Source organism: Chrysoperla carnea, chromosome 1 (genome assembly GCF_905475395.1).
Source record: "Chrysoperla carnea chromosome 1, inChrCarn1.1, whole genome shotgun sequence".
Classification (NCBI taxonomy): domain Eukaryota; kingdom Metazoa; phylum Arthropoda; class Insecta; order Neuroptera; family Chrysopidae; genus Chrysoperla; species Chrysoperla carnea.
In genome coordinates, this window is record NC_058337.1 from 125,833,148 (window position 1) to 125,853,978 (window position 20,831).

Below are 20,831 nucleotides of genomic sequence, written 5' to 3' on the forward strand. Positions count from 1 at the left end.
GTTTGACGAGCCCTATAACGTTTGCCAAGTCACGACAACAATCCTCACATATAATACTACCACTATATTCCACCAACAAACCCAACCACGTGGTTTTTAGTCAAATTTCGACAAGTAAAAATCTTATAATATTATTCCTATCTTTTACTTTTGCGTATATATTTTCTTTGTTTGATAATAATGATAATTTTTTTCTTGATATTTTTGGTATTCATAAGATGACAGCACACATGAAACAAGGCATTGTTTTCTATTTCATTGCTATTTTTATCGACGTGCGATAGTCCGGATAATAGTTTGTTTTATATGTATGTTAAAATAAAAAAAAAAAAAACAGAAAAAAAGCCCTTATACACAATTCATTAGTTGGCATATATGTGATAAGATGGTCGCATCTACCATTATTATATTAAATTAAATTAGTTTTATTAATTTAATCTTTTTTTTTATTATTATCGAAACGATGACAGTAGGAGGGGGAGTGAATACTTGACGACAACTTTCTTTCACGAATTTGATTTTTAATTTTAGAGAAAAAATTATTGTATTGATCTCGAAAGTGGAAATAAATTGTTGAATATTATTCAAAAATGAAGAAGAATGTATCAATATTTAAAATTAAGAAGATACAAGTCAAAACAAACAACTGACAGAGTTAATTGTAAAATACCGTGTATAGACACTCTTAAATATTAACACACATAACTGATATTCCTATATTAATACATAATATAAAATTTGCACCTAATTAACGCCCTCGTGGGTAAAGTGATGTTAACCAAAAAATGTTTCAAACAAAAGTTGTTTATTTTTTTATAAGGAACATTTTTTACATTTAAACTCTTGTTCTATCTTTCACGGTTTACAAGATAATATCTCTACAGACCCAGAACCCAATTGACCTATGTTGCTCATTTACGTTCTTTTCAGCTTGATATCTGCTTTCGTTTTTGAGTTATCGTGCTTACAGACAGACAGACGGGCAGGCGGGCAGACAACCGGAAATAGACTAATTAGGTGATTCTACCAAACACCTCTACCAAATTTTTTTTCGTAGCATCAATATTTTTAAGAATTACATGGTATAAAAATTAGTCCTTTAAGGTAAAATTAATACTTGTTTTAATCCAAATTTCCACACTAATTCCCAACATTAATTTACAATTATAAATGCAAATTTTCGCTTATGATATTCGCAAAAACAGTGATTGATTAATTTGAAATTTAAAATTGTATGAGACATCTGATTATTGTAGTGAAACAAGACCTCATAAAAAGTGGTTTTGCTCTTATTTTTTATAAGCCCAAGCAGCTTCAGACATTTTAAATTGATTGTGAATAAATTATCTAGTGAAAAGTGTAATAGAAAATAAGTTTTATTAAAATTTATTAATAAATACTAAAAAATTATTGGTCAAGGATCGGCGGGTCGTATCTATTACGGTTTAATTTGTTTGTTTTTTGGGTTACTAGTTTTATGTAATTTGTCTATTTCGAAATTGAATTTAGTTTTTATGAAGATAAACTTACAAGAGAGATCTTTATCGTAATTAATTATGCGTCATTCAATATTCAAGAGATGTGAACACAAATTTGTGATTTAGAAAAGTGTTCTTCTAGCTAAAGTAGAAGAATAGCTTAGCTGAACCAATAAGAATAGAAATCGCTTAGAATATTTATTAGTTTGTATTGATAATATATAATTTGGAACTTAGAAATCTATTGAAGTAAAGAAAATTGAATTGTTTTTAAGTAATTTTATGTTTGATATCGTTTAGTTTGAATTAATTTTATTCTCATATTATGTAATATAGCAGTGTGAGGTTTTTGGATTTATTAAAAAATTGTAATTTGTATTCATAGATGAGCAATCATTTCAATTCATCTTGGAGATATGCATTTTACTACGAAACTCATAAGCTTTATAAGTTGCGCATAGAAAAGCAATTTACGAACTTTTTACGTAAATGTTGAATAACTTCCACTGTAAATTGGTTCAGGTTATCGGTTGCCACGGGATTCATTAATGTAAAAAAGTAAATAGTTTTTAACCTGTCAACACTCGCGCTATGAGCAATTTGCTCAAGCTCGATTTAAAACATAAATAACTTTCATTTTTTAAATGTGTTTGAAACTTTTTCTATCTTCATATAATTTTATCTAATATCAAAATATGAATTTTTCAGATTTTTTGAAACTATCTATAGTTTTAAACTTATATTTTTTCCAATCCCGGCAATTGTAAGAATTTCTCTCATCATGAGAATAAAGATGTAAGCAAAAAAATATAAACTTCAGAAATTTTCGAGCCTGTTCGTGTATTTTCGTAAGTATTTATATCAAATTTCCGGACAAAATATAATGAAGGGATTTTTATGCTTGATGGAAATTGATTCAAAAGACTATTTAGATGCAAAAAATTTGTTTGGTCATATTTGTCTTCAAACCAAATAATTCCATTTTCTTATTCTTTTTTACAGAAGTTACAAATTTCACCGGAAAATGCTTGCTGTTTTTTTACTTTTGACTAAAGCTATCTTAATATCTACCTTTATCTCAGCCTTAAAAGAAAAGGTGAAAATTCACGCTAAATTTATTTTCATAATCATGTTATAGAATTCTTAAACTTTGCACTGTTACAAAAAATTTTACCGGAGAACAGGGGCAAAGAAACAAAAAGCTGATAAGTTTAGTGAAAAAAAGATACTTTTCAAACAGCAAATATAAATCATAAAAATTTAATTATACGAATAGAAACATTACCATTAAATACTAATAAATGAAGCACAAGCCTTCGTCTTCAATATAAAAAAATTTTTACTTAATTGTTCTAACAATCACAGTAAACGTAAATTGAATGACAGGGTAAATTGAACAATAACAATAATAACATGCATCTCAATTAAGGTAACCCAAAGGAACTGTTGTGGAGTTATTACCTTACTACACCAAAAAACAACTTTCAATGCAAAACAAAAGAGATTAGTTTTCTAACTTTTGTCCGGAAATTTGGTATAAATACTTCACTGCGCGCTTGACAAAATCTACATTAACGCGATGAAAAGTTAGTAATTAAATCAAAAATTAAACTCACCATTATTGTTATTTTTGGACGATATAACATTTTCAGGAAAAACAACAGCAGTATCTGATCTCTGTAACAACTCTTCAATATTCCCATCTTCAGGCACATTATTATTTTCAGGCACACTACAATTTTCATCATCATCATCATCAAAATCCTCATCAATTTCATCATTTTTTATAATCACTGTTTCTGATTTGTTATTAATTATTGTAGTAGGATTATTAACAATAACACTATTATTTATTTTATTATTATTATTATTAACTAATTCACCAGATGTCGATGTCGTATAATTATCAATATTATCACTATTTAGTAGCTCATTAATTTTATTTGTTAATGAATTTTGATTGTTTACTATAACACTATCATATTTATCATAATGGTAGCCATTTGTCTTTTTCACACAATTGTTGTTATTGTTGGTCGTGATGATTGTTGAAGACGTCGTTGATGTTGGTGATAATGAAGATGATTTTATGGATTGTATGTGGCCATTTTGATTGTTATTATTATTATGATTAAGATTATTGGTTGAAGAAGGAAATTTTAAACAGTCTTTTGGTGACATTTTTATAATGTTATCACATTTGATTGTATTATTTAAGGTGATTGGTGAAGATGATTTTGCTAGTTTTGCTGGAGGTTCGCTATCTTCAAGGGATATTGTTGGTATATCGTCGAAACCATTGTTTATGCATTCGAGATCTACCGCAACTGAAAAAGAAAACATAGATATTAATATATTATTTCATAGATGGTCAAAGGAATAGTAGTTATAATAAATTTTAGTTGTCGTATTTTTGTCGTAATCTTCTGGGAATTTAAATGTTACATAACAGACATATTGTGGACAAATGCTGAATTGCTAAGTTTAGTCCCAAGATTGTAATGCTTAGGAACATTGATGATACGAAGATAATTTAGGCATACTTAGGTGTCCATATGAAATCATCTAATTAGTCCATTTTTTGTTTATACGCCTGTCCGCCCATCTGTCATCACTATAACTCAAAAACGAAAAGAGATACGACATTTTTATAACGTGCTAAGGGCGTAAAAAGTTAGAGTTCGTAAATGGCAACAAAGGTCATTTAGATCCGTAGGATTTTGCAAACCGTAAGAGAACAAAATATTAATTATAAAAAAATGTTCCTTATAAAAAAATTAACAACTTTTGTTTGTCCATTTTAAAGATAGAGAGTTGGAAATTTGTAGGTAGCTTCAACTAATGACTCTTGTAAAAGCTTTTTGAAAAACGAAAAACTTATCTAGAAAATATTTCGAAAAATTTTCGAAATTTTCTTAAACTAAAACATATAACTGTGTTGGTTCTATAAACTTTCTTAATTTATAAAAAATAATACAAACACTGATATTCAACATTGTCTATACAGATTATTTCATCAATTCACTCTGTTAATTACTTATTTTCATTCTGTTACTTGTTATATACCCAAATCAATACCTATTAAATAGAAAAAAAATCGGCACGGCATACAACAGGTCGTCCTGTAAACAATTTCGGTTTCTACTGATCTATACATACATAAATGATACCATATTTAAATGGATTAATTGCATGGTTTTTTTTTACAATAGACTATTATAGTTTATTATTATTCAGTGAATGAATAGATAAGTTTACAAGATCAATAGGGGAAAATCGTGGTGTCGAATTGGCCATGCTACCCACCCATAAAAATGAAAAACTAGAATTGATACCATGACAAATTTGAAGGTGAAATTAAAATCGATTAAAAAACGAAGAAGTTATAAGCAATGAAAGATTGCATTCAAAAGTTTCCCATCTCTTTTTAGCAAAACAAAGTTTTATATATAATCTTTGTGGCGGTATCCTCGACGTCACTAGCGGGTACCTTTCTCTTTGTTTAATTGGGAATTTTAATAGTTCATATCTTGCATACTTTATAAATATTTTTAAACTTCACTTTTCTGTTCGTGAAATGGGAATTCTTCATCTGAAGTGATAAAAAAATTTAGTCCGATCCCCTAAAAGCACTGGAAAATATCTCGAAAAAATCGATGCAATGTTACTAAGAATAAGAATAATACTTTTAGCATAGAAAAATATAATAAATTATATAGCATCGAAAATAGTTTAAAGAATTCAATATAATTCAATATAACAATTTCTATTTCAAATTATTTTTGTGTAATACATATTTTTTTATCATAGAAGATAGAGTTCGTACGTATGTATGTTTGCTTGCTTATTCGAACTAAAAAGTAAGTACAAAACTCCATTCATTTTGTAACGAAAGTAGTAAGAATAGAGTTTTTATTATTCTATTTATTATTTGAATTGTATTTCAAAGATCAAAAGACCGAATGTGTTGAATGTTATATACAGACTACAGAGTGAAGCGGAGAAGTGTGCGATTTTGAACTCGCGTAAAAATAAATTCCATGAATTTTTCAAAACTATCATTTTACCACCTTGAAGTATTAATTTTTATTATTACTAATTTTTACATTTGTTTCAAATTTTATGGACTTGTGTCCCATTTAAGATGAAGACACTCTCATATTTCCGTTAGTTATCGATAACATCGATTTGAAATTTTGCACAGTCAAACAGGATGATGGGTCACATAAGATACTTAGACGAAGTCAGAATTTTAAGTCAGCCTACTACAAATTGACAAATAGGGCTGATTTTTAATTTTTTGCCTAGCGTCAGAAACTACATATTAGAAAAAATTGCTTAGAATATGTTTATTATACAAATACCGATTTTCGTGACAAAATTCGCATTTTTAATTTTTTCATTATTTTGGTCCACACTCACAATTATTACAAGTTTAATGAAATATTTGAATAAAAAACACTTTTAAATTTTCAATTTGTCCAGTTTTTTCATTCCATAGCGCACTAGTTATAAAACTATATTTTTTAATTATATAACTAATATGCTTTGGAATGTAAAACCTGTACAAATTGATACTTTAATAGTGATACATATTCAAATATTTCAATTAACTTCTACTTTTTATTACACTAAAAGCTTGTCTCTAGTTCAAAGTGGTAAAAAGATAATTTGGAGCGATTTTCAGCATTTTTAAAATCGCAAACTTGTTTGCACCACCCTGTATGTATATATTCATTGTATACGTACCCAACAATACGCTGGTACGTATTCTGTTTATACGAAAAGAACTCATTTTTTAAATAAGAAAAAATTGCCGACATCCTTGTATTCTCTCTTAAGATTCTTTTAAACATCTATTCAAACAACGGGAAAATTTTATAAAAAAAGTGTACCAAATATGATCGTGTAACGTAAGCTTTAAAATAAGAATTGGTTTTTCATGGGATATATTCTGAAACAATTGTTTTCATCTGGATAAAATATGGTGAAAGCGAAGAAAAGACTGTGTTGCCTCACTTTCTTTTCATAAAAATATTGGAAAAGCTGCCGATGTTTGATCCCATAGTGAACATTTTCTTTTTTTATCGAAGCCTGGAACAGCAAAAAGGCATTGGATTTATGTTTCCTGGTAGGATAGTGTTCTACTAGGCTTCTTCGATCAGTTTCATACTTGACTTCTCTCATTCATGCCACTCATCGATGACACATTCTATAAATCGATTTGACTTTGAAGTGATCTTCATAGGCAAGGTTAAAGTCAAGTCAGTAATTATTTTTAAAATTATAAAGTCTCGAACTTTTTAAACTGCATGTTCAATACTATTGAGCACATTTTTTCGAGCATATTAATACGCAAAGGCTTTCATCAAACGATAAATTATTTTCGATATGGATAAAGGCCACAGCTGTACACGAGAAGCTACATACCCCAGCCGTATACAAAAACCTCACCTGTTTTATTTAAATTTAAAAATTCGTTTTACTTAAAGTTAATGCGATTGTACTGAAAAAACTTACACAACAACTTTCTACTCGATACACTTTGTATTGTATACAAGAAATAAGTTAAAAGACAAGATAGACGACTTATCTTTATTCATTATAATAAGCAGTTAGATGATTCTAACAGTTGTAATAATACAATTCCACGAACATAGATGCCTCTACATCTTAAACAAATAATATTCACAGAGTATATAATTCAAGAACTAAGAAAGTATTCCTAGTTTGTCTTGTATACGGCAACGTGTTTTTAAATAAATAATGCTTATTTAATCTCCTTTATAATAAGTTTGTTTTTTTTTTTTATATATTTTGTAAAATGTTTTGGTGTAGTCCGTATCAGTATTACGAACGCAAACTATACTTAAATTAACTTATTTACAAAACCTATTATTTTATTTTTGATTTTGTAGTTTTTGCTTCTTGTTCTGATGTTATGTATAGGGTAACATGAAGTACCTAGAGTGCACAACTTGAATCATTCTGTAGTTTATCGTCAGATATTTATTATCAAGCTTTTGTAGTTTCTTGCCTGTATGAGTGATAAAAAGAAGCCTAATTCATTAAGCATAGTGGATGAGTGTAAAAGAAAGATGCAGAGTTTCTATTGTTGGGGAATAGCCTGATAAGTATGTACATTAGGATGTGTTCCATGGTACATTATGATATTGTACCAAGGAAAACCCATAACAGTGCTATCATCTTATTCCAGTGTGTCATTTTAATGCATGTCTTTAAAAAACACAACTACGTTAATTTTAATTTTAGATATTATACCTTCCCCTACATTTAAATACCAATTATTTTGTTTTTTTTTATGATATAAAAGATAAATCAAAGTATTTTCTATTAAATGATATTAATATCTTTGATCTGAAAATGTTTTATCTTGGTATGTCGAATAATCACATAGATACACGCATTATTTAATATCTTCATAGGAATTTATGAATTTCAATCCCAATTATCCCCAGTTTTGTGTGTAGTATTTAGAATATTGTCAGATTATGATACTATTTGAATAAAGAAAGGAAATTTTCTGATAGACCAAATTTCAATTTATTCATTTCTTATTAACGTATCGGTTAAAAACTTTGTTTAAAAGGTTTAAAAGTGTTTGCATTTCAATTGAAGAATCAAAAACCTACTTCTTTTGGACTATTTTAGAATTCGAAAAAACACAACGAAATTAGAACCAAAAATAAAATTTGGTTGAAACGATGAAAATAAATAAAAATGGCCATGAAATTAGTTTGTTAAGATAGTTCACTCGAGCAATGGCTTTTCTTAAGATTTCAAAAAATTTAATAAAAATCGAAATTATTTCACTGTCTGTGGAATGACATAATTTTTTCCGTGGTTTTTAGATTGAAATTTATTTTTTCAAATAACAGAAAAACTATATATAATTTAGTTGATAAAAAAGCTTTTTTATATATCGTCGATATTCTCATGTTTAAATTTACTTACTAAGGAAGGTACACGAATTTATGTTCGATTTTATTGGTAAACAAATCAAAAATTTGTTTACCTCAGTAAGCATGACCCAATTTTTCAATAATTTTTGCTTATATAGTATAAAAATTTTTGTTTTTTTTTTTTGTTTGTGCTGATACAGTAAAACTTCATCTTAAATTTGTATTAATTTAAAATAAATTTTTTATTCATTAGACTTAAATAGCTTCCTTTCAAACTTAATCGTTAAAAAAGCGATAAATAACAATTTTAAAGGAGCAAAATTTCCTTCTAGGTATCTAGAAAACAGTTATTATTTGCAACAGTTTCAATTATAGACAACATTTTTTCCTTTACCCTTTACCCATTAAATTATAGCCAATATAAAATCGAAAATGGCAAAGAAAAGGTAATTTTGATTTCAAGGACCCTTGTTTGAAAGGAAAAACAAAAACCAAACATTGAATTTTCGTTCCCTCTTAAAAATGTTCTGTTTAGGGGAAAATATCACGATATATATAATTCTCCTCTACTCTCTCGGGAAGTAACACCCAGTTGGACGGGGAACGGCGCCATTTTGGCTAACTTCGAAGAGTACCTAGACTCTGCACGAGTATGAATAGGTGGGTTACTAAGAGTAAATTATTGTTATAAAATCCTACATTTTCAATACTAAATTTTGTTCACTAGAACTTTAAAAAAACCAAGGAAATAGTTTTACTGTACGATATAAGACAAACAAATGTTGTGTATAGTTTAAAAATATACTCAAAGCAATGAACAACAACAAACCCCAAATATCGTTAGTTATAAATAATAATAGTAATAATAATATAGAAAATATTATTTTATGAAGTATATCTGTATGGAAAAGGTAAAATAGAGATATTTGACAAACAAATACTAAAAACAAAACATAAATTCTGATTTTTATTTTTATTTTTTTCAATAATATATACTTTTATACTTACATATACCAAATATTATTATTATTATTATTATGTTAATAATATTTTTATTCGATGTTCTTAAGATATTGAATGAAGTATCTACAGTCAAAAAATTCTAAGGTAAACTGATCAAAATGGGTTTCACCAAAATTTGCTACAAAAATTTTTTATCGATTTTTTGGATTTTTTTTAAAGGAGTACCCTCCTTTTGCTGTCTCCAATTTTGATAAAAGTCAGTACATAAGGTAATTTTGACCCAAAAAGTTAAAAAATGGCCTTAAAAAATTTGCAAAAAATCGGAAAATTTTTGTAGTTTCCGATTTTGATAAAACTCAATATATGTATAAGGTAATTTTGACCCAAAAAGTTCAAAAATCGCGTCAGTTTTATGATTAGATGGGTAGATTCTGAAATAAAAACCAAAATCGCATACGAAAGGCGATTTTCTCAGAATTTACGCATCTAATCATTAAATAAATACGATTTTTGTGTTTTTTGAGTCAAAATTACCCTATAACCTGAGTTTCACCAAAATTAACTTCAAAAATTTTTTTTCAATTTTTTCGATTTTTTTTAAAGGGGTGTACCCCTTAAAAAAATTACAAAAAATCGAAAAATTTTTGTTGTCTTCGATTTTGATAAAACTCAATATATAAGGTAATTTTGACCCAAAAAGTTCAAAAATCGCCCCAGTTTTATGATTAGATGTGTAGATTCTGAAATATAAACTAAAATCGCATACGAAAGGCGATTTTCTCCGAATTTACGCATCTAATCATTAAATAAACATGATTTTTGTGTTTTTTGAGTCAAAATTACCCTATAAACTGAGTTTCACCAAAATTAGCTTCAAAAAAATTTTCTCGATTTTTTTAAAATCCCATTAGTGTTTCCCACATTCTTTTGAATTTTTTATCGGAATTTTCTTATCAAAAAGTTTTGAAGAATATACTGTGTGGTCGTAATGTAAATACAGGATGATCCAAATTCTGTAGTTTCTTACGTTTCTAACTGCGCTTAGGCAAAAATAATCCTATAGATTTTTTTTTTGTGGAAAATTACTTTGAACGAATAAACTGTTGCAGATGGTGCTGAGGCCATTTAGCTGACATCAGTTTTTATACTAAATGAATAATACTTAGTCTGTAATGGATCACCCTGTATATTTACAAACAAATAAAAATTTCTCCACCTTTGGCATTGATTTAGATAAAAAATTATTTAGATAAAAATTACATTAATTAAATCTGTAAATAATTGTGACACACCTGCTGAATTAACATTCAAATTTAAAATTTCTCCAGTTTTTTTAACAATTTCTAAGATATAAAATTTAAAACGCACCTGGGATTGTAAGTGCACTACATAATTACCGTTTCCAAATGAATGCAACAAATAAACATATATTTTCATAAATGTGTCAAAAAATAAAAAAATTTAATATTTAGTAAAAACATTTGGCATTGAAATTTGTTGAAAACATTCATTATAATTTTAGTTTTCTCTTCTCATTTTTCCTAAAAATGATAGAACTATTGTAATTGAGACGCCTCAAAATGCGATGTTTTCCGTTTCGTTGGGCGTAGCAATAAGTAATGCAATGGAAAATGGATAAAGGAAAAATATTGATTTTCAATATATTCAGAATACTAAATATACTAAATAATAAATATATTATACAAATATACAAAAACCCTTTATTCACCATTTAAGCATTATAGAATTGACCTTATATGACATAAGGATCAATACATCACCGACTTAAAGGTGAATAATTATTTGTAACCTTTAGCTTTGAACAGAAGATCTGAGAACTCAAACTGTCCAATAGTAAAGGTTGCATATAATTACGTACTTTCAAGTCGGTGATGTCGATTTCTTATCTCATATCAGGTCAGTTCGATAATATTAAAGAGGTGAAAAAAGGGTTTTAGTTTGTCAACAAACAAAAAATTCTAAAAAAAAAAACCTTTTGTTCATATGATTTTTGTAATCATCAACTTTCGTAACGAAATTTTACATAAAATAAAATTTATTATTGCTTGTTTACTAATTCTTGTATACAAATTTAAACGTCAAGGTCTTTGGATTATTATTCATACTTTTTATGATACAATAGCGAAATTAAATAGCGAGAATTGGTTAAAAAAACAAGGGAAATTGTTTTTCACAAAATTTTAGTATTTTAGATCTAAATCTTTTCTGGATAAAATATAATAGTACTAATAATAATAATAACAATGGGGTTTTACCCCCGTTCACCCACATCATTATTTTTAATCTTTGTTTACTTATACATTCAGATATAAATACAATTAATTTATGATGTGGGTGGAGCTGGTTACTTCATTCTTATCCAAGCGACAGTTTGATCAATTTACCGGTCCATTAATTGTAATTGATCGAACTGTCGCTATCTGGATTCGAACTCCCAACCTACGTCTAAATAGAACTGGTAAAGGTGAAAAAAATTTTTTAATATAAAGAAGTTGATTTCGAATACTGGTCTCCGGTATCGGAATCCAGTGTTCTGCCACTAAGGTACTGGGTCTCTGATATTTAAAAAAAAAGAAGCATAACTACAATGGAAAACTGTTGTGAAATCATTTGGTATTCATGATATGTGTAATGTTGATGAATAAATAAAAATAATTCATATATTAAATAAAATAATAATAAAAAATAATATTATGGTGACGTCACATTTAGTTAAAGTTTGATTAGTTTTAATGGATGTAATTGAGTACACCTGCTTTCATGAACATTTTATTTTATATTCCATGATGTGAGTGAGACACTGTATGTACAGTGTACAGTGTACAGTGTAGTTTATGTACTGTAATTTAATGAATATGTACTTACTTATTTTATTTAACATACCAGTTAATAATATTTTTTAAAATTACTCTTGAATATGATGGCAGTAGGCAAATTACGTGGATTTTAAACTGGCTTAAAATTTATGTACTCTCTAAAAGCGAAATAGTGGCAAGCATAAAAAATCACTTTTTATACCATGCATATATGAAATATACATAGTATATTAAGTTTAGTCCCAAGTTTGTAACGCTTAAAAATAATGATGCTAGGAAAAAAATTTTGTCATAGGTGTTCATAAAATCACCTAATTAGTCCATTTCCGGTTGTCCGTCCGTCCGTCCGCTCGTCTGTGGACACGATAACTCAAAAACGAAAAAAGATATCGAGCTGAAATTTTTACAGCGTACTCAAGACGTAAAAAGTGAGGTGAAGTTCGTAAATGAACATCATAGGTCAATAGGGTCTTGGGTCCGTAAGACCCATCTTGTATACCGTTAGAGATAGAACAAAAGTTTAAATGTAAAAAATGTTCCTTATAAAAAAAGAAAAAACTTTTGTTTGAAACATTTTTTTGTAAACATCACTGTTTACCCACGAGGGCGTTAATTAGGTGCAAATTTTATAGTATGTATTAATATAGGAATATCAGTTGTGTGTGTGTCTATTTAAAAGTGAATATCTTTTGTTATTTACGTGACGTCAAAAAAACAAACGATTGCGCATCAACACTGTCTATACATTTTGTATGTGTTATGTGATAAAGAAATCAACACTGACTATGCATGGTATTTCAACAATTAACTCAGTTTGTTTTCACTTGTTTGAAGTGGCTATTAACTATTTGTCAGTGATAAGTATACCACTCTTTTTAAATAATGGTATATTTCTCACTAGCAAAAAGTGAAAAATCACTATTTTCACTATTTCAAATTTAAGAGAGTACAGGTGAAATTGTGCATTGCACATGTTAAGGTAGTACGAGTACCAAGGCAATTTTAGATTTGAAGTTTAAAATTATTTGTATCTTATTTTCCACTTTGATGATGAATTTAATAATAACTTCATGAATGTGAACGAAAAATACGGATAAAATGTTTCGATATGTACCTTGGTTTTCAAAATATCGAAAGCTAAATAATTTAACAAAATTTCCAATTTTTGATATTTTTCAAATTACTCCAGATATCGAAAAATGTTATTCTTACTTTTCATCTTATATCAAAATTGAAAATATAATTTTTATAAGATTCTGTCCACACCACAGTACTCATACATCCTTTATTAGTCGGTCACGACGGATTTTTTTTTCTCAATAATTTATTTAGGTTGAAACTTCAATTTTAATAGTTTGTTTTTGTATTTTCCACCGACTAGTTTCCTTAAATTTTCATAAACATCATCATTTTCAGAATTTCATGAACAACCAATTCTGTTGATACCTGATTCATACTTAATTTTATGACCAGCAAAAATCGCGCAATATGGCTACTACTTGATAAAAATATAGTTACTAGAAACTGTGAAGTTAATTTTAACATTCTTTTAGTATGAAGGAAAATACATTAAACCGTTTTATTATTATGATATTATACGTTCCAAGAAAAACGTTTATAACCCGCGATTTCATATTTTTTTTCTGTTCATAAACTATTATATTTTAACAGAATAAAATATATTATTTTGATAGTTTTAGTAATAAAAAAAGTCTTTTAGGAGGAGCCGTAGCAAATTAAAAACTATCGATAATTTTTGCTGCAGCTGGATCATTGAGGATTTTTATATTATATGAGCAAAAATATACAAAACATATGTGTCATTGGAAAAATTATAAATCGTCCATTTCATTCTATTCGAAGATGGAAGTTTTTCAACCAATTTAAGGATTTTTTTTTACCATACCAGTGAAAATGTGAAAAATACTACCAAAATTATATATTTTCCACTTTTCTTTATTTTGAGAAGGAATGAAATACTAAATATTCTATTTTGATATCAAGTTAATCGGTCAACACTCAGTGATATTTCTTTAAATTCCTTCAGAAATTGAGAGTACTTTGGAAATATTTGGGCCTATTCCTGTTCTTTCGTTAGAAAGAAACATGGTGAAATTAGTTAAAATGACTTTAATTATTTAGATTATTTCTTTACTCTAATATTTTCACTCTGAAACATCATTCAATAATCATGTAATCAAACTAATGCATAACTAATACTTTAATTAGCTAATGCATTAAAAAATAAATTTATATGAAATTATGAAGAGAATATTTGACGCATTTGCAGAGCCCGTGAGCAGATCTGCCATCACGTGACTAAAGATAACCGAACGGTTTCTGCGAGTGCTGGTAGGTTAATGAATGCCACCGGTTTAACAACGCTTAGTTTGAAAATTGGTTGTTGGATATGTCAGGTATGAATTCCATTTTGTTGCTAGAACTTTCTTTAGGTATCTATGCTGGATTATACAATACTTGAATTTAAGAACTTCATTGTACCAGAGCATTTAAAAAATTGAATGTTTTTAAAATAATGATTACATTGTATACAATAATCTAAGTGACTTGAAAAGTGTATATATTAGTGGGATGTAACAGGAATTTAACATTAAATAAAAAATGTTGTTCTGTATAAATAATATGAGTGTTGTTGTATACAACACTGAGAGAGCACAGGATGTGAATCACCTGTCTACCTTAGTAAACTGTAATATACTTAGAAACGGATGCACTAATTTAGCCAATTTATTTATACACATACGGTCTAATTAACCTTTGTATTACACAAATGTTTAGTGTTGTATAGTGTTATTTGTGTTGGATGTGTATAGAACATAATACAAATTAATACCTACATAATATACTGTCATTTATGAAAAAAAAAATGTGGTGTTAAATATTCACATAACATCCATATGTAGCACATTCGAAAAACCCATTTGTATTTATTAAACCCCGAACTAAAAAAAAGGGATGTTATTAGTTTGACCGCTATGTGTGTCTGTCTGTCTGTATCATCGTAGCGCCTAAACGGATGAACCGATTTGGATTTTTTTGTTTCGTTTGAAAGGTAATTTAAAAGAGAGTGTTCTTAGCTATGTTTCATATGCGATTTAGGATTCTGTACCCGAAAGAACTAAAAACTTGGCGATAATCTTCAAAGTCGGCTCACTTTGGAAAAGGCTTTAAGGAAAAAAGTAATTTAATGGATAGTACTCTTAGATATGTTTCAAGTGCGAGTTTAGGTTTCTGTACCCGAAAAATTTACCCGGAGTTTTTCAAATTTTGTAAATTTCACTTGTAATGCTTTCACCTTTATAGGTTAATGGTATAGGTAATCATAAAAGCAAAAACTATATAAATAATTTTCAGTCAATTCAAGTTTTCAATGGATCTATTTGCTGTAAGATATCCTGAATTCAAAAGTGCCAATTTTATTTATTTGTCGATATGGATGTGTGGTTTGAATGTTATCAAACCGCTCATAAGAAAATATTTAATAAATAAGAAAGGAGTATTTTTTACAACTTTTAAGTCTATCTCTACCGGTTTACAAGAACAACTTGACTCATTTACGAACTCGCCCCCACTTTTTACAACCTGAGCACGGCATTCTGAGCTTGATATCTTTATTCGTCTTTGAGTTATCGACTTGACAGGCAGATCGAAAGACAGACGGATAAACAGACGGACAGACAACCGAAAATGGACTAATTAGGTGTTTTTATAACACTTACACCAAAATTTGTTCGTAGCATCAATATTCTTTAGCGTTAAAAACTTGAGACTAAACTCAGTATATATTTCATATATATAAATGATATAAAAACGTAATTTTAACAGCTCCAATTTTTATTTTTTATTATATTCTAATATTGTAGAAACTATCCAGGACTGCTTTATAAAAATTACTTTATACGCCTCAGAAAATGTGAATCTCAAAAAGACACCATCGAATAAAAAACTTTCTATATGCTTTTTTTAAATCGGTAAAAATTGCTAAAGCCGTTTTTAAGAAAATCATGAAAGCCTAAGATTAGTTACATTCGATTTTCACCCCTTTCCAGAAAATGGAATAGGCCGTCAAAAAAGTTATATATTATTTACATAATTTTGCTATTGAAACTAAAATAAAATGGATAAAATATTCTTAATGTAAACGGTTGCTTGTTTGATATAAATTTGATTTTTATCTAAAAAGTAAAAGATTATTAAAATTAAATTCAAATGTAAATTAGGTATTGTCTTTCATACATACCAACAAAGTCTAGACTAAATTTAAATAAAATGTATACCTAATTCGTTTACTTAAGGTTCTAATATATCTATTGCAAGTGAATTCTATTAGAGAAATAGAGATAGTAAATATTTTATATTTTAAAAAGTTCAAGTACCTTATAGTACTTATTACTCAATTAAAAATGTCAGTGAAATTAATTAGTAAAAAAGAAGAAAAAAGTATTTTATCATTATAATATTATAATCGAAACCAAAAAATATACTTTAATTGTGGTATTTTTATTAAGCTTCCTGTTTAAGTTGAAGGTTATTCTGTGAGTCATAATTTTATCACATAATATTTCGACCACTAATAATGAAGAATTTTAACAATTTCATTCATGTTTGTTAGTAAAAAAAATTTTAAGCAATTTGTTACAAGAATAATTCAAGTAAGGATGGGGCGATTATTAGAATCCTGATATGAGAAATTAAATTAAATAACCGGTAATTATTGAAAAAAAGTAATTATCTATTATAATTGATTTGAAGAAAATTAAAGGATCTCTTCAAGTTCAGACAATACAATAGCATGTACGAGCGCCAGGGAAATTTGGAATAAAAGGCTTGATTTTTTTTATTTAATGTTGGACTAAGTCTTAATCAATTATGAAAGTTTTATGGGGGGAGGGGGGCTACAAAAGTAGGCATATTTAACATCGGTCTTATGGGAAAACGGTAGATGGATTATATGTTTCAATAGAACTTAAAATAAAAACTATGTTAATAAAAGTTAAAACCTTTGAAAACAAGAAAAACTATATGTGCCCGATTAATTAAGGAAGTATGACGGTAGTGGAGACACAAATTTAAAAAAATATATTTGTCAATTTCGATGGTGAATTATGTTATAACTTGACAATATAAGACGAAAATTTATAATAAAATTTTTCGATAACTGAAATAATATTCAAAATATCGAAAATTGAAAATTTTGTTTAATTTTTTCGCTTTCGTTATTTCCAAAACCAAGGCAGATATCGGAAAATTTTATTCTTATTTTTCGTCCTCATTCATCAAGTAATAAATTGACATAACATAATTCATGATTAAAGTTGAATATAAGGTACAAATAATTTCATTCACAAGTCTAAACCTGCCTTGGCACTTGTACTACCTTAAACAAAAATATTTCAAAAAATTGTCAAAGATGATATACCTACATCAACTTCAAAGTCCAATTTTTTACACTGAAATTACATGTCAAGATAAAAATATTTTTTAATTTAATTATTTTGGGAATACCTTCCGAACATCACGTGACATAAACAATTTTCTTGTACGACAGAAAAATAATTTAGTTTTAAAAATAATTTTTTTGTCTGTATATCCTATTTGTAGATACACACGTATGTCATCAAATGTAATAAATGGGTAAAAATAAGTATAAATAATATAATAATAATATGAATAAATAAAAATAAATCAAGTGTCATATTAAACATCATTAATTATTAATTATATTTGACGAATATAAATGATTTTTAAATATTTTATTTGACATAAACCAATTAACATTTATTATTTATAAAAATATTTAAAACTTTTGTCAGTGTTATTAATTACAATCATAGTTTACTTTTTATATTATAATTATAGTGCTAAATATCTTCTTTTAAAAGACCAATAAGGTATTCCTGCTAACTATTCCACAAAAAACAGATTTGAGTGATGAACTGGGTCAAAAATTGTGCTTAAATTATTTTTAAATTAATAAAAAAAATCTTTAAAAAAATTAATAATGGGTTTCTAATAAGTTAGTTTCTAATTAGATGTTTTTAAGGTGATAGTAAACTTACATTATTGTAAAAAAAGTTTTGGTTTATTGTACGGTACATACATCTAAACCATATACATGCTTTTTAGGCAAATAATGAGTTATTTTTGGCTTTACAATACCACGCGACTACAAAAATATATAATATATTGTGTGCAAGTGATGTTTATAAATTTGATAATATAGATATCGCTTTTCAATCATCAAAACTTTAACTATAGTCGTCTCTGTTCATTAAACGATGGATCTCCGATTAACTCGTTATTAAATTAAAGTTTTGTTGTTATATCATCGGCAACCTTATATTTTTATGATGGTATTACTATAAACTATAAGATTGTCTAAATATTTTAGATAGTTTTTTATCACATTCTCTAGTTTTTTATCGATTGAAAAGGATAACCTATATGATTCATCATTTTTTCAGCTAACTTTGAACGATAAAATAATAATAAAAAGCCCGGTAACCTAGGAATTTTTTGTGATTTTTGGAAACTTTGTTAATAAAAAAAATGTATTTATAAAGTTTTATTGACATACCTAGTATTTTTAAATTTTTAAAGTATCCATAAAAGTCCAAAATTAGAATTTAAATTTTAAATTATGAAAAACAAAAGAATATCATATGTCAAAATACATTTTAAAAGTTAGCCTTGAAAAGTGGAAGTGTATAAGAATGACAAGTTTTAATATTTTAGATAAAGTCTAAACAATAGATTGATATTGTATTCAGATGTTCGCTTTTTACCTATGTTCAGTATTCTTTTCATATGAAATAAAAAATTTACCATCGGTATGGTAAAATCCTGCCATTTAAAACTACCTGTACAAATATTGATAGGTTAGGTTAGACTATAAAGCCCATTGTGATACCATATATGTGTTTTACCACATTTCCGCTGATAATTTCATTTATGAGCTACTCAATTTCAGAGGCTGAGTGTACCTCCTTCATGCATATACCATGCACTACAACAGCTCATCACAACTATTAATTAAATTAATTTTGTTGCGACGGCGGGAATCGAATCCGCTACCCTAAGCATACCGCGGACGGATTGGTTACGCTACAAATATTGATACTAGAAACAAAGTTTTGGAGTCGGATCGGCCAATAATTCAAAAAATGAATTTATAACCGTACCATTCGTGACGTCAAATTAGAAAGGTTTAACACATATGGAATTATGTTTTTCATTCGTATTGTGTTTTCTTGTTAATTAATATTTATAAAATGAATATTTAAAATAATGTATTTTTTTTAACTTCATTCAATAATTGTTACTTTGTAAATTATAAAAAAAATAAAATAATACAAAAAAACACTATAAAATAAGGTCAAACAATTTATCTGAATAGGGTTATCATCTTTATTTCATGACTCTTGTTCTAATATATAAATAAGTATAATCCTTTTCTCTTATTTCATTCTTTAATGATATTTTATAAAATTTAATTACGGAAAGAAATATAATAAGTACAGTCAAACTCAAATTTATAAAAGTGAATCTTTGAATTTATGTATTTTAATTTTTTTTAGTTCAGATATTTTTATTTTTTATGAAAACTGGTTAAATGCAGTTGCGTTATCATTAATTTTGTTGAAAGTACATTTGAAATTAAATTAACGTGATTTCCGTATGTTTTTACGGAAAATTTTCGTTTGACAAATCATTATACAAGCTTTTTGTTTGACAGAGAATACCCATGGTTAAATAACCCGATTTGGATTGCAGAACGCATATTCAGTTAGGACCATATAATTTGTCTTCAATCAGGTAGAATTATTTTGCTTTTGTCCCGCTTACTAGTAATACCTGAATGGCCTCTGGCTTGAAAAAATTCCCGATAATGACATATGTTGTACAACAGACAAGAACCTCAATTTTCCATACGATATTCAATTCCCCGAGTAGTACTGGGGATCTTTAGACACTTTCTCGCCCCCCAAATTTGTAAGAAAATATGCATGACCTAAATGAGCTGCCAAAAATCTGATACCATTGAGGCTTTTTAGATTAGCCAAGAACCACACTTTTTCACATTATTTTAAATGTTCCGAATGAATACTAGACGTAGCTATTCCCCACATAGTTGAACAAGCTTAGAAGTTCGATATCCCCCCTTGATCATAGGGTGAACGTAAACTATAAACAAGTTAGGCTATTGCGTTTTAATATTTTAATTTTTGTTCAAAGAGTAAAAAAACATTAAGAAAAATATTTCCACAAATTAGTAATTTTAAAAATTGTTTTGCTATTATTCATTCGACGAACTTTTGAACTTGTAAAAATTGTTTCATGTTGTTACTAATATTGTGCAAAATTTCCCATCTTTAATAAAATTAAAAATTTTGGTATTATAATTTGAATACTTTTAGTCAGGAAATTTTTTTTGTTTTGATTTTTTGTCTAATGAAACTAAACTAAATTTTTTATGGAATTATACCTAAAAGCTCCTTTTTACTTCCGAAATCATGTTTTTGAAACACAATCTCGGTTATAACAGCAAGCTTACAAAGAAAATAATTAAATTTCAACTCCAGGTCACTACTTTTTTAAATTATATTTAA

General features: G+C 27.5%; 1 protein-coding gene across 1 annotated transcript in view; it reads right to left on the minus strand.

Moving 5' to 3' along the window:
* Positions 1-20,831, minus strand: part of LOC123294508 (zinc finger protein 1-like) — a 244,663-nt gene that overhangs the window by 38,733 nt on the left and 185,099 nt on the right. The window contains exons 2-3 of the mRNA XM_044875561.1: positions 3,362-3,805; positions 3,095-3,277 (exon numbers count right to left, since the gene is read on the minus strand). Of these exons, the coding sequence (XP_044731496.1) occupies positions 3,095-3,277; positions 3,362-3,805 (627 nt within the window). The remainder of the gene's footprint in view (positions 1-3,094; positions 3,278-3,361; positions 3,806-20,831) is intronic.